The 12,040-nt window shown below is 38.6% G+C and overlaps 1 protein-coding gene across 3 annotated transcripts; it reads right to left on the bottom strand.

The window, feature by feature from the left end:
* Positions 1-4,912: 4,912 nt before the first annotated feature.
* On the bottom strand, positions 4,913-12,003 carry UBFD1 (ubiquitin family domain containing 1). 3 transcript variants are annotated; one of them, XM_085309874.1, is made up of 7 exons: positions 11,934-12,003; positions 11,335-11,598; positions 11,029-11,237; positions 9,802-9,867; positions 9,501-9,606; positions 6,895-6,977; positions 4,913-5,154 (listed from the first exon to the last, which is right to left on the bottom strand). In XM_085309874.1, exons 2-7 carry the CDS (start codon positions 11,579-11,581, stop codon positions 5,044-5,046), a joined length of 822 nt encoding a protein of 273 aa, XP_085166000.1. In that variant the 5' UTR covers positions 11,582-11,598; positions 11,934-12,003; the 3' UTR covers positions 4,913-5,043. The 3 variants fall into 3 exon arrangements, with proteins under 3 accessions (XP_085166000.1, XP_085165999.1, XP_085166001.1); XM_085309873.1 differs by lacking the exon at positions 11,934-12,003 and adding an exon at positions 11,721-11,805; XM_085309875.1 differs by lacking the exons at positions 4,913-5,154; positions 6,895-6,977; positions 11,934-12,003 and adding exons at positions 6,997-9,010; positions 11,721-11,806.
* Positions 12,004-12,040: the final 37 nt, after the last annotated feature.

Here is a 12,040-nt window from a genome sequence, read left to right as displayed (position 1 = left end):
TCCTATAATTCATAGTCTTTTTGTATGAAGTGATATACAGCAGAAATACACTGAATTTGCCATGCTTGGCAAAAGGCACCAATAGAGTTGGAATTAACAATAAACACAAGTATCTATGGATTTCTGACTCTGTGTACACTTTTCAATGTACAAACTGCTCACAGTTGTACAYGCTGTAAGTATAGTATGTACAAAATGTTAAAACACAAACACAGAAATGCTTAATTATCAAACTTTAATTCATAAGACTAATCTTACAGAATAGAACAATAGGATAACCCATCCAGGTTACACTTAAAAAATTCAGCAGTGCAAATCTAAGACTAAATATTTGTCACTTCCCCCTCCTGAAATAGGCAATAGGTAAAAGTACCATAAAACATGGTACTTACATATTCCATTTAAAATAAATCCGCAGAGGACACAAACATGACCTAAGACTTTTTTTTTTTTTTTGAACAGAAAACCAAAAAATGAATTGTTTAGAATATGGGTAAGACATAGTGAACTTCCATGAAGCACAGAAAGCAAATCCTTGGCTAGGAGGTAAAATGGCCATCTTTCATACAAGACTTGCTGCAGCTCTCCTGGTTCCCTCCTCCTTCCCCTAGTGACTAGGATGTTAATTAAGAAAAGGAGATACAAACAATTTAACTCTGAAAGGCTAAAGTACTCAACTCAAAATGAAAACAATCCCATTGGAAACTAAAGTTATAGATAAAGAAAGAGAAAAGTAAACAACAGAAGGAAAGTTTGAAAACAAACCTTGCTCCACCGAGTTGGCACAAGCAACGGCAGCACAGAGCACTGAGCCTGCAGCCTGCGAAGAGCCTGCCCGTGCTTTGCAGCTGCATCCCCAAGGACGGCAAGGGACCACTGGGATCAGGGGAGGGAGAACACGCAACAGACCACCACCRAAGTATGGCACCTCTGATACTGTGTCATTGCAAATGAATTGTTTCTCTTTGGCCCTTAAGGTAGGCAGCAACGGACACAAACAGACAAAACTGAGCGGGCTGCGTTCGTGCCTTATAAGCTATAAGCTATTGTGTGTTAACAGTTTCTTATGTAATTCTTTTTTTAAATCACCTTTTCTCTTTCATCACAGTGACATCCTTATTTTAATAACACATTTCTCATAAGACTATGTCGTTAAGAAAAAGTAATGATTTACTTTAATCTTAAACTTGATATGAAAAACTTGCAAGTAATGCAAGGTTTTCATACAAGATATTGTCTATGTTCAAACCCAAACAAGGTTTAATGATATACATTTGCATTCCTAATGAAATACTAATCCATAAACTGTTTATGCTTGGGACGCACAAACAGATACGGAAGGAATAGTAAACTCAGAACAAGGAGAGAAACAAGGAACCCATAGCACTGGACACAAAAGTGAGAGGAATGGTATACAGGTGAGTTGAAACACTCAACACCCTCAAAGGCCTATGAAGAGCTCGGTAACAGCAACAGAACTCCTCAGAGACAGTGTTTATTGCTACTGCACTTTAATAAAATAATGGCACCAAGAAGAACTATAAAGGACACACTGCCCGTGCTTTAAAAGCAACTAGGAAATTTGCACGAGGAAATACTGTCTTTTGTTGAAAACCCACATTTGCATTCCAGATACTTCAATCACCGATTAGTAAACCTAGCAAAGCACTTAATACAACTTCATAAGGAATAGCATCCCAAGATTAATGTTCGTAAGGAATTACGCATATATACAATAGGGAACTGATCTCCCTAGAAAGGCGTTAAATTGTAATTTAACTGAAATACCTCAACTTTTGCATAAGAATCACCACAGATACTACCATATACTTCCTATGGAAGGTTACATGAATGATCTGAAAACAACCTTAATCAGTTAACTTAAAATACTGATTGTATTTGCACTTTATTATTACACTTGTTTTTTACTGAGGACTAACTGCCAAATTCCTCCACAGGACCACTTGGCATCCTCAATCCGCCCTGGAAATCACCCTAATTATAAGGGTAAAATCCAGAGTAGAAGCTTGAAAACAGCTCACCAATGAAACACAAGCCATAATACTATACAAGTAAAGAGACGGCGTTTTCTTACATGTTTATGATTTATGTCAAGTGCCTTTTAAAACTCGCATATATCAGAAGATACAAAGCCCCACATCATTACAAAAGATGAATCTTTAAAGAGGTACTGGTAAATTCAATTGGAACATTAATTTCAAAAAACTTCCAAGAAACTCACTACATTTAGCCAAAGAACATCACTTAAATCATTTTAGGTATCCTTTTCCTGTATTTTAATTCAAATTTTACATATGGAAGAAGAATGAAATGGTTTCACTTTTCAAATCAAATTGAACTAAAAAAGAAGTATCTAAACAGGACCAAGTTTGATTGTTTTATTTTTTTCTCCATGTCTAAAACTGCTCTGTAATCTAAAATTTTATATTCATTTTCTTCTGATATCAATGATTTATTGTATCTGGCACAAGATGCAAAATAATCATGCCTTGGAAAAGGAGCCCACAGGAACGTCAAATACTACGTTGAACTCCATGGCCAAGGTGCCCTTGTTGCCTTCACAGTGATTAGATCAGGTATACATGCCCTACCTCTGTGCTGGTGGCAGAGCGTACTCACCCGTATTATTGCATCCAACACGGAAGCCACAGGAACACTGGGGAAAGAGTTGGAATTAAGATACACGTCCTCTCAAGGGGCAAGCAAATGAAAGAATAGGAAAGAAAAATGGAGCATGAATGGACATACAGACAGGTCCAAGCAAGTCAGGTAGCAAGTGGAAGTTGATAGTCACTGAACCAACAAGACTAGCAGAGTGCAAAGGTGAATCCAAGTGACAGAAAAAGCTAATGTCACTAATTTTCTTTATATGTCATATAAAGCATACGATGCAGTATTGTTGCACATACATTCTCCACCAGATACTGAAATTTAAATTTTAGCCTCAATACTTGAATTGGCAAGTAGTAAATAAAAGAGTATGATAATTGCATTTAAGTTGTAATTATATCTCAACTTAACTCATAGAAATTCCACTACCTGCATTCATACCCTTGCTCGGAGCTTTCAGGAGGTGGCTGTTCTACGGAACTGATATATCACTACTTCAGGAAAAAAATTGTGTCACAATGAATTTATGTCAAGACACACTGCTATTGACTTGTATACAGAAAGAAAACATCTCAAGCTACAAGAGTAACAAGCATATTGCTAGTTTATAGATGTAGGATGTGGAACAACTTTAAAATTCATATTGAATGAATGTTCTAACTGAAAACATGAAATGAGCTGCTTATGTTGCTATCAATAGTATACAGGTAAATGTCACCTTAACCCAAATTCACATTCAATAATATCAGAAAAAAGTTGAAGACTCTTATTTCATAAAATGAACACTTTTCCCTGTCTATAATAATAGAGAAATAAATATTCATTTGGGAATTTGCACCTGCTGAGTTTCAACTGGGCTATTTCAAGGAAAATGAAAAATAGTCAGGGAATACATTACACTCAGCTATTCCTGAAAGGATGCCTCCCCTTCAGTGTCACAAAATGTTGAACTACTTGTGCTGAACAAACATTAAACCTATAGTGTAATAAAAAAAAAAAAAAGTGATCTCTTAGATGCAGGTTTAATATGCAGTAAGTCTGATTCGGTCCAGCTGTGCAATACAATCTGTTAAGGTTGTGCACCTTTTCAGGACTGAAAGGACCATTCAGAAAACCTGAGATAAATGGCACATTAATTGCTGAGATGACAGACAAAATATCACAAACCAAAGGCAAGGAATATTATTTCAGATAGGACAAGATGCAAAAAGATCCTGAAAACTTGAGCACAGAAAACCTGAAAGATGATTTAAAGTTTAAGAGATCAGTTGTTGGATAGATAGTCTAAACTTGGTAAGATCTGCTGAGTAAGATTACCACAAATTTTCAAATTCAGGTTTAAAAGACTACCACAATTATTCAGAGTCCAAATAAAATGACATTTTAGACATCTGACTCCCCCCCAACTTCCCCCAAAAAAAAAAAAAACAAAAAAAAAAAAAAAAAAAAAAAAAAAGAGAGAGAGAGAGAGAATCCACACAGGAAGGTCTCTTTGGTTCACTTCCTTTGCAACATCTGTGTTACTGCTTCAGTACACTCCCACCAGACTGTATTACATAGTGCACTCTAGAGGTTCTTTTAAGTGTCATGACAGCAGCTGCAAAATGATTCAGGACTGCAGCATGCATGATCAGGAAACAGCTCTTAAAATGTAGCACCCCAGGCAGGAGGCAGAAGAGGAGCAGAGGGGTATGCAAGTGAGAAGAAAACTAAAATGGTTTGAAACGGGCCAGGAACCAGCACTGGGTCATTGTGATTACAAAACATCCACAGTGGTAATCATCTGCTCCAAACATGCTAAGTACCAACCCAGGGCTTCTAATATTAAAACAAAACAAACAAAATAAAACCCCATACTGAGTTAAAAAAAGTTTTCCTACCAAAAAGTCAAACCTGAAATAAAAGGCCCAGCAGAATATGGCTTACTGAACATCAATTTTGCATACTATTGAAAGTTTATATTAAAAAACTGTTTCTGAAATTCAGTCACAACCAAATAACTAAATTAAAGTCTAATGTTTGTAACTGAAAGATTATGAAAATATTTTTGTTCCAACCATGTAAAAAATCCTCAGTAATAGACTGTAATATTTTCTTTTTAAAACTAAAATGGAAGATCAACTCTTAGCAGATTTAAGTGTATTACACACAATATTTTGTGAATTAAGATTTATTGATTTTCATTATACTTGCTTTAAATATGGTTGAAGCTGACTGCAGAAAAGGGATGCTGAAGTTTAAGTTAAAAGTAAACTAATGGTGAAAGAACATCACCTCTGGCTTCCATCAATGCCTCATTTATCATATTTTATTAATAAGTTCCAGGACTATCACATCCAGGGATGTTGGAGGCCTCTCCCAGCAGTGTCCTTAGCTTTATGTCATTTTCCTGTGCCAGAGGTGAGCGTGCTTTCAAAAATACTGCCATTTCCCCAGCACCGTGTCTTTGATTGCATCAACATATTGAGTTGGTACCCAATAGACCCAGTAGTAAGATGCTTCTGTTGGGCCCAGCTGAAATGCCTGCAAAGTTAAAAATGACAACATTTACAAATAGGAAATTGAACAGTTTATACCAGTCAGATTGGACATCCAATTTATCCACTAAGGAAAAAAAAAAAATCAAGCAAGTCCATTGCACCTACTGCCTCCTTCAAATACTTTGTGCACACTAAAAACATTTGGCATGCAAGTGAAGAAAATATTCCTCAGAGAAAYAAGAACTGTAAAGTACTAAGTAGAATTACAAGCTCTTTCATTTAAGATATCATAGCAGCAATAAAMACTCTTGGCTAGTTTCAAGAACTTAAGAAACTTACTCTGGAAATCAGATTCTGAAGCATAACTCAAAGATAAATCTCTAAAGCAATTACCAGAATGCACAGAACCAAGAAGCCAGAAGGAAACTAAGGTAACGACTTTTTTTTTGGGGGGGGGGGGAGAATCTTCTCAGAATTTGATATTTAGACAAAGTATTACTCTCTAATTGCATCAGAATAAATAGAAGAGGAGTATTACAGCATGGCAATAATCTCTATCCTTGTTTCAGGATAAGGGTATACTACAGAACAATAGCCTCTTTAGATTATGCTACACAGGTGATCAAAACAAACAAAAAAAAATCAAATATTTGGACAAAGACTAGATCAGCTCCCTCCTGAAGACAACAATTTTAAGATATAGTATTTCTCTTTTCTTCTCTTAAAGAAAGGAAGAGACTTTTGTACAGAAGGAACTTACTTCAACACTGAAGGTTAGTTCCCACATTTTGTAAACAAAACCTCAGAAGAAACTACAGATGAAAAGACACATCCAAGAACTCCAGCAGAATTAGCACTGTTCTTTTCAGAATACTAGTATTTCAGAAACTTAAACRTGGAAAAAAATTATTGCAAAATCAAGCGTCTATTTTTTCAAACCTCCAACACGTTCTGTTGTTTATATAAAGGACATAGAAACTAGGCTTAAACTAGATATAGGAAAGTATCACTAATGCTAAGAAATCAAGCTAACAGTTCCTTGACAAAATGACCTCAATACTGTGTGAGGTAAGGCTTTTATTTTGTATTTTTAAAGGAAATGATTGGCAGCAAGCACTATCAAAAAGAATATTAATTCATAGTTATGGTGAAAGGAAGGTAGCTCTCACAAACTAAAGATTWCTATGCCAAGGTCTTTTGGAGGAATATAATAAAGAAGCATAATAGTTTAAATGCTTACTTAAAATTGCACATCACAAAAGGAAAAACAAAAACAAAATTAAAAATGAAAGTGGGACTAAAATGGGATACATCTTTTTACAAGAGTTTGGTGTTCCATATTCACATTGAAAGGTGATGTTTTATTTGAAAGTCTGCCCTACAGTTCCTTTGTTTAAAAGTAAAACACTCCATTTTAGGAAAATATTGTATATTTCTACGTGTGTGTGTGTGTATATATGTATATATATATATGTATATGTATGTATATATATGTATGTATGTATGTATATTTTACTATGATTATATTGTCTTAAGATGGAGGATATTAAGTAGCAGTAACAATAGCAGGAAACCAGTCAAGAGTTCCACAAAGTAGCAGACATTCGTTATACACTACCCCAAATATTTACATGACAGGAGACAACACTGACATTCCAACTCTTTACAATACATGAAGTTTGTTTACTATCAGTCTCAGATTTACTCTAGTTTAAAACTCTCACTTCTTGCAAATACACAGAAATAATTAGATTGATATCATTAAAGTAGAAGGGTTACTTACCATCATGTGATAATCCTCATGTCCTTCAATAGGTTCACTCACCACATTTTTAATAGATCCCATTGGTAACTTTTCCGTTCTCTCTATATTAAAATTGATCAAAGTATTATTTCTGATATACGAGGTAGCACTACTTCATGTCAACTTTAAATACCACCTCTATTACTTCCAAGAGGACCTCATGTCAGTAGTCTTTCCTTTTAGGGTGAACTTTGGATATTTGCTGCTTGAAAGTCAGTCTTCCACAAMAACTGGTATGTCAGTAATTCAAAGATATCTAAACATGTATCATAGAATTGCTCAGATTTTTACATCTCTGCACCATATTAAGTAGGCTCAATCTACCTGTTTTAGACCTGAGGTGGCAGGGACGGGGGAAAGGGTTTATTTAACATAACTCTGTAAGTAACTCTTCTCTGATCGGCAGGATTACTCACTCTAGTGAAAGTAAATCCAGGTATAAGAATATGCAGGACTGACTATAAAGGAGTAAACTAAGCTTTATGAAGAGGATAAAGGTGAAAAAAACTGAATAAAGATCAGCTAACTCTTTGGAAGTGTAGTCCCAGTTTTATTCTGAGGTAGTGTTCRACTGCCACTATAAAAAGACAGGGAAGAAAGTTGATGAGGAGTAAATAGGGAAAGAAACAAAAAGAGACTGAAAAAATCCCATACAATTACATGACAGACTAATGTCAGCCAGCCAGATGTAAMCAACAAAGTACATGGTTCATGGCCGATTTCTTCTCTCTCATTATGTCCTCTCTTCTTACTAAGGACTTAAACCCAAGAACCTTCCTTTCAATTCCAGCTTTCATTGTCAGCCTAAAATTATCTTCTTAGGTACAAGACAGAAAACCACAAACTCTCTACAAAGGAGAAATRGAACACTGAATTCCTTATTTAAGTATGACTTTTTAATTTGTGTGAGCCAAAGGAGAGCACCTACTTATAAAAAGCACATAGGGAAATGAACAATACATGGTTTGTATCTTGTAAATTAGCTTGTGATGCAAAGAACAAATATTCTGCATTTTTGTGCTTCAACCAAGCTCACTCTGAACTTATTCACTAAGTAATGAATTTTACTTTGCACTCATTTCGCATTCAAATCAATTACTCTTCACAAGATCTCAGCAACAGACAAACTTGTATTATCAATGCCTCTGTGAAAACAATATAGGGTATCTAAGAAACATCTAGCTACAGCAAACCTTAGATTACAAAAAAAAGTACAAAATGGTCTGTGAAGCACAGGAAGGGTGGGTGGGAGAGAGAGAGTTTCAATCTTCAAGGACCAGCCAGTCAGAAATAGCGTTAACAGGTAGTTGTGTTTATTCCAGTCCGTATGTGCCGGCATCTGCCATAAATTTCTCTGAGCAGGAAGGAWTTTTTCCTCGTAACAGCCAGCAACTACTAGAGTTGCCTAAAGGTAGTAAGTTGCTGCTAATTTAGGGAAGTAGGGTGACAGGTTATATTAAAGACATATAGTTACACAAAGAATCAAATTTCGTATTTAAGAAACACTAACCCASAACACTTTAGGAATACTAAACTTGAAACTGCTTTAGAAGGTGGGATGGGAGAATTAATTACTGAAATACTAACCAAGCATTTAGAACACACCACCAATAATGAAAAAACTCAGCCGCCCAGCCTATGAGGGGGAAAAAAAAAATACAAGGTCTCCCTCCATCACTTAGCCCAGGAGAAATCTCTGCAATTGGCACTGAAATAGATTTTAAAGCCAAAAAGTCTTCACAATCAAGTTCGTCCTACATACGAAAGGTCAGAAACTTCAGAGATTTCTGCTTACTTTGGAAATAACGCAGCAGCTGGAGGTGCCATCCAAAGCTAATATTACCATCCAATTAGGTTATTTTACTGGGACAGTGAGCAAGCACTTCTATTCTTCTTGCTCATTATTATAATATTGCCCCATCCTGGTCAAATTAAAGGGGCAGAGCTTCCTTTGGAGGCAGGGGGATTATCTGAGACGTCCTCAGCAATGCATGTTATCACCACAGCACTTTCAGCTCCTCCTGGCACCACTCAAGACGGTAAACTGATTCCTCTGCACAGCAACACATGTCATAGTTTCTGCAGTTGCACATCACTGAAACAAGACACCCAACTAATTTTGGTTGGAAGGACAGATAATGACAGAAATGCCAGCACTCCTAGCTTTATTCCCAGTTCTAAGATTCCCTTTGGGATTTTAGCCAAGTCATTGAGCCTCTCTATGATGTGGGGATCGAATCAATGTTTATGAAGTGATCTTGAGATACGCTATAAATGCCAAATATTATAATATACAATTGGGAGCTATGAACAGCAGACTAGAAAGTCATACCAGCAAAACTGAACTCAAGTTTTTCAAGAACAAACGTAAAATATCTGATAATGTGACAGATCTGACATCTGACATCAAAATGATCTGACAGAATGACATATGAGAAAAGAATGCAAAATTTAGTTTTGAAGTATTCAAATACTGATACTATTTTCCAAATACAATTTATTCACATCAGAAAATATTTCTAATTTGCAGAAATCACTTAACTGCCTAAATAAGAAYTATTCATCTCAGTTTTAGAGTTGCTCACCTTTTGTACCAATCCATAGCTGGTCTTGCTCAAGTTTAAAAGTCAATCTTACTTTCCCCCCCGACTTGTTGTACATGCCGGATAATGGCACTGTTGGCAGGCGCTCCTACAAAAAGGTAGCAGAGAGTCACAGTGAAAAACTAACAGTAAAAACTGTATCCCCAGCTTTTTAAGCATAAGGACTATCCACTGTTTTCTAMTAAGATTTCAAGGAAAAACAGAGCCAGCAAAGAAGGCCTCAAACCACAGTAAATTAGCTCTTTTCTGATTTTGACAGTGTACCATATACTTATTTACTTACCTGAACACCTTTAACAGAAGGCATCACATCATCAGGCTTGCCTTTATCCAAYACTTTTCTGTGTTGCTACAATATAAAATAGAAATTAGAATTTACACCAATACACCAGAATTCCGCAGTTTATTTCTGACTGTACCTTGACCATATCCCAACAACACTGAGACAGTTAAGGACTATTTGCAGTCATTTATCACACAGAAAATGGTTAATTCTCAAAGTTCACCGAGCACTTTCTATGACAACCTTAAGAAATTATATAAGCTAATAAAATCCCAATGTGACGCAAAGGATAACATCCCTTCAAGAATATATATATGTATTTAAAAAGTCTCACTTTAATATCATACATGCTGAATCACATAGTTGTCATTTGGCAAGAGAGTTTTAACAGTCAAGTGTTATGTTCAGTGAATGGCAGAAATCCCTTACTTTTGACAGTGCAACATACCATAACACAGCCACAACAGATTAGAGCAGTAGTAACTAAGAAAAACATGCTCACAGTTTTTAATTTGCTGAGTACCTTTACTCATGATGGGACTTACAGTGAACGTGAACTATGACAGATTATAGAAAAACAAAAGTATGTTTCATAAAGGTTATACAGCAATGATGAACATTTTAACTTTTAATCATATTTATTTTGAGGAAGGTGTGGGGCTGACAATACCTTGAGCTGAAAATCCTTTATCAGCCCACAACATTGCAGCACAGCCACAAGAAAAACTGCTACTGCATTGCACTCCCTATTAGGGGGCAACACTTCTAAGATGTGAAAGAAGTATTCAGCATTCATGTTCCCCCCAGTGCTAGGACAGCTGAAGAAATTCCTCCTTGGGTATCCACTTTGAAGGCAATTTTASAGGTCAAACTATTTTTTTGGGCAACAAAGATTAGTTAGCTTTTAAATGCAGCTAACTTATATTGTACACGAACTAGTAACTATGAAATATTTTCATTACTCTCCATTTCTTGTCTTAAATGCTAGAACATACCCGGCACCAGCACAACAGACACCTTGCGAAGCCACAGCTTCTACTGGGCTAAATAATGTTTTCTACTGTTATAAGTTCTCTACAGAGAGCCCTTCCTCTAACACTTTACTACGTAAAAAAAAAAGCCCGTGTTACATAGGACCAGAACTCAAAGGTAACAGAAGGATATTACAACAGAACCACATAAATCCTRTAATTCCCCCATACCAGGAATTATTGAGACAACAATAACCTTTTGTCTGCAAAGGGGCTCCTTTTTATTTTCTTCAGCCTTGACCTCCTGTTGAGCAGCTTCTTTAGGTGTGTTTACTGCTAAAACATCATTGATAGTAGATCCAACAACCATTATCTTTGCACCATTCGTCACTTTGATTTCTCGTAACGTTTTCTCCTCTGGTAGAAGTCCCTTGAACATAACTTTCTGCATAGCAGGTGGAAGGCCTAAGAGGYAAGAATAAAGATTACGGGCAGGCCTCCCAGCCGCAGAGCGCGTTTCGGCGAGAGGAGCGGCTGYGGCTGGAGGCAGCGCAGCACAGACCTGTGAGCGAGTGGATCTTCTGCTTCAGGTCGGCCCCGGTGCTGTCCAGGCGGAACTTCACGTCGTACTTGTTCTTGTTCCAGATGACCTTTAGCTCCACCAGCTCCTTCCCGCTCTCCGAGTCGCTGCCGTTGCTGACAGACGCCTGCGAGAGGTCGGGCCGCTCCTCCGCCTCCGGAGGCCGCCCCGCCGCCGCGCCGCCCTCCCCGCCGCCGCCGCAGCCCAGCGGTAGCTCCTCCGCCTCCATGCCCGGCTCCTCGGCACCTGGGGGCGAGCGCACAGGGAGACCCCAGCCGCCGGGCGGCCCCGAGCCCCGGCCCCGCCGCGCCGCCCCGGCCCAGACCCGCCGCGGCCGCCCGCCTCGCCCCGCCGCCGCCCGCGCCTACCATCGGCGGAGGGAGACGCGGCGGCGGCCATGATGATTGTGTACAATCTGCCGCGGGGCACAGTGGGAAACGCCCGCCGCCAAGCGTTGGCCTACCCCGGCCCCCGTAGCCCGCCCCATTTGACCCCTCCCAGCCGCCATAGGCCGCCAGAGCGCGCTGCGCGAGGGCCGCCCCGCGCCCGGCCCTCCGCCCCGAAGCTAATGGAGGCGCTACCGGAGCCCCCTGAGCCGCCCCGTCAGGTGCAGAGGCCCTGCCCGGTGCGGGTTGCTGCGCAAGGCGGAGCCAGCGCGGCCCCGCCCCCGGCGAGGGGCCTGGCGACC

This window comes from Rhea americana, unplaced genomic scaffold (genome assembly GCF_003343005.1).
Source record: "Rhea americana isolate MKP2758 unplaced genomic scaffold, rheAme1 scaffold_305, whole genome shotgun sequence".
Lineage (NCBI taxonomy): Eukaryota > Metazoa > Chordata > Aves > Rheiformes > Rheidae > Rhea > Rhea americana.
This window is presented reverse-complemented; position numbering and strand designations above follow the sequence as displayed.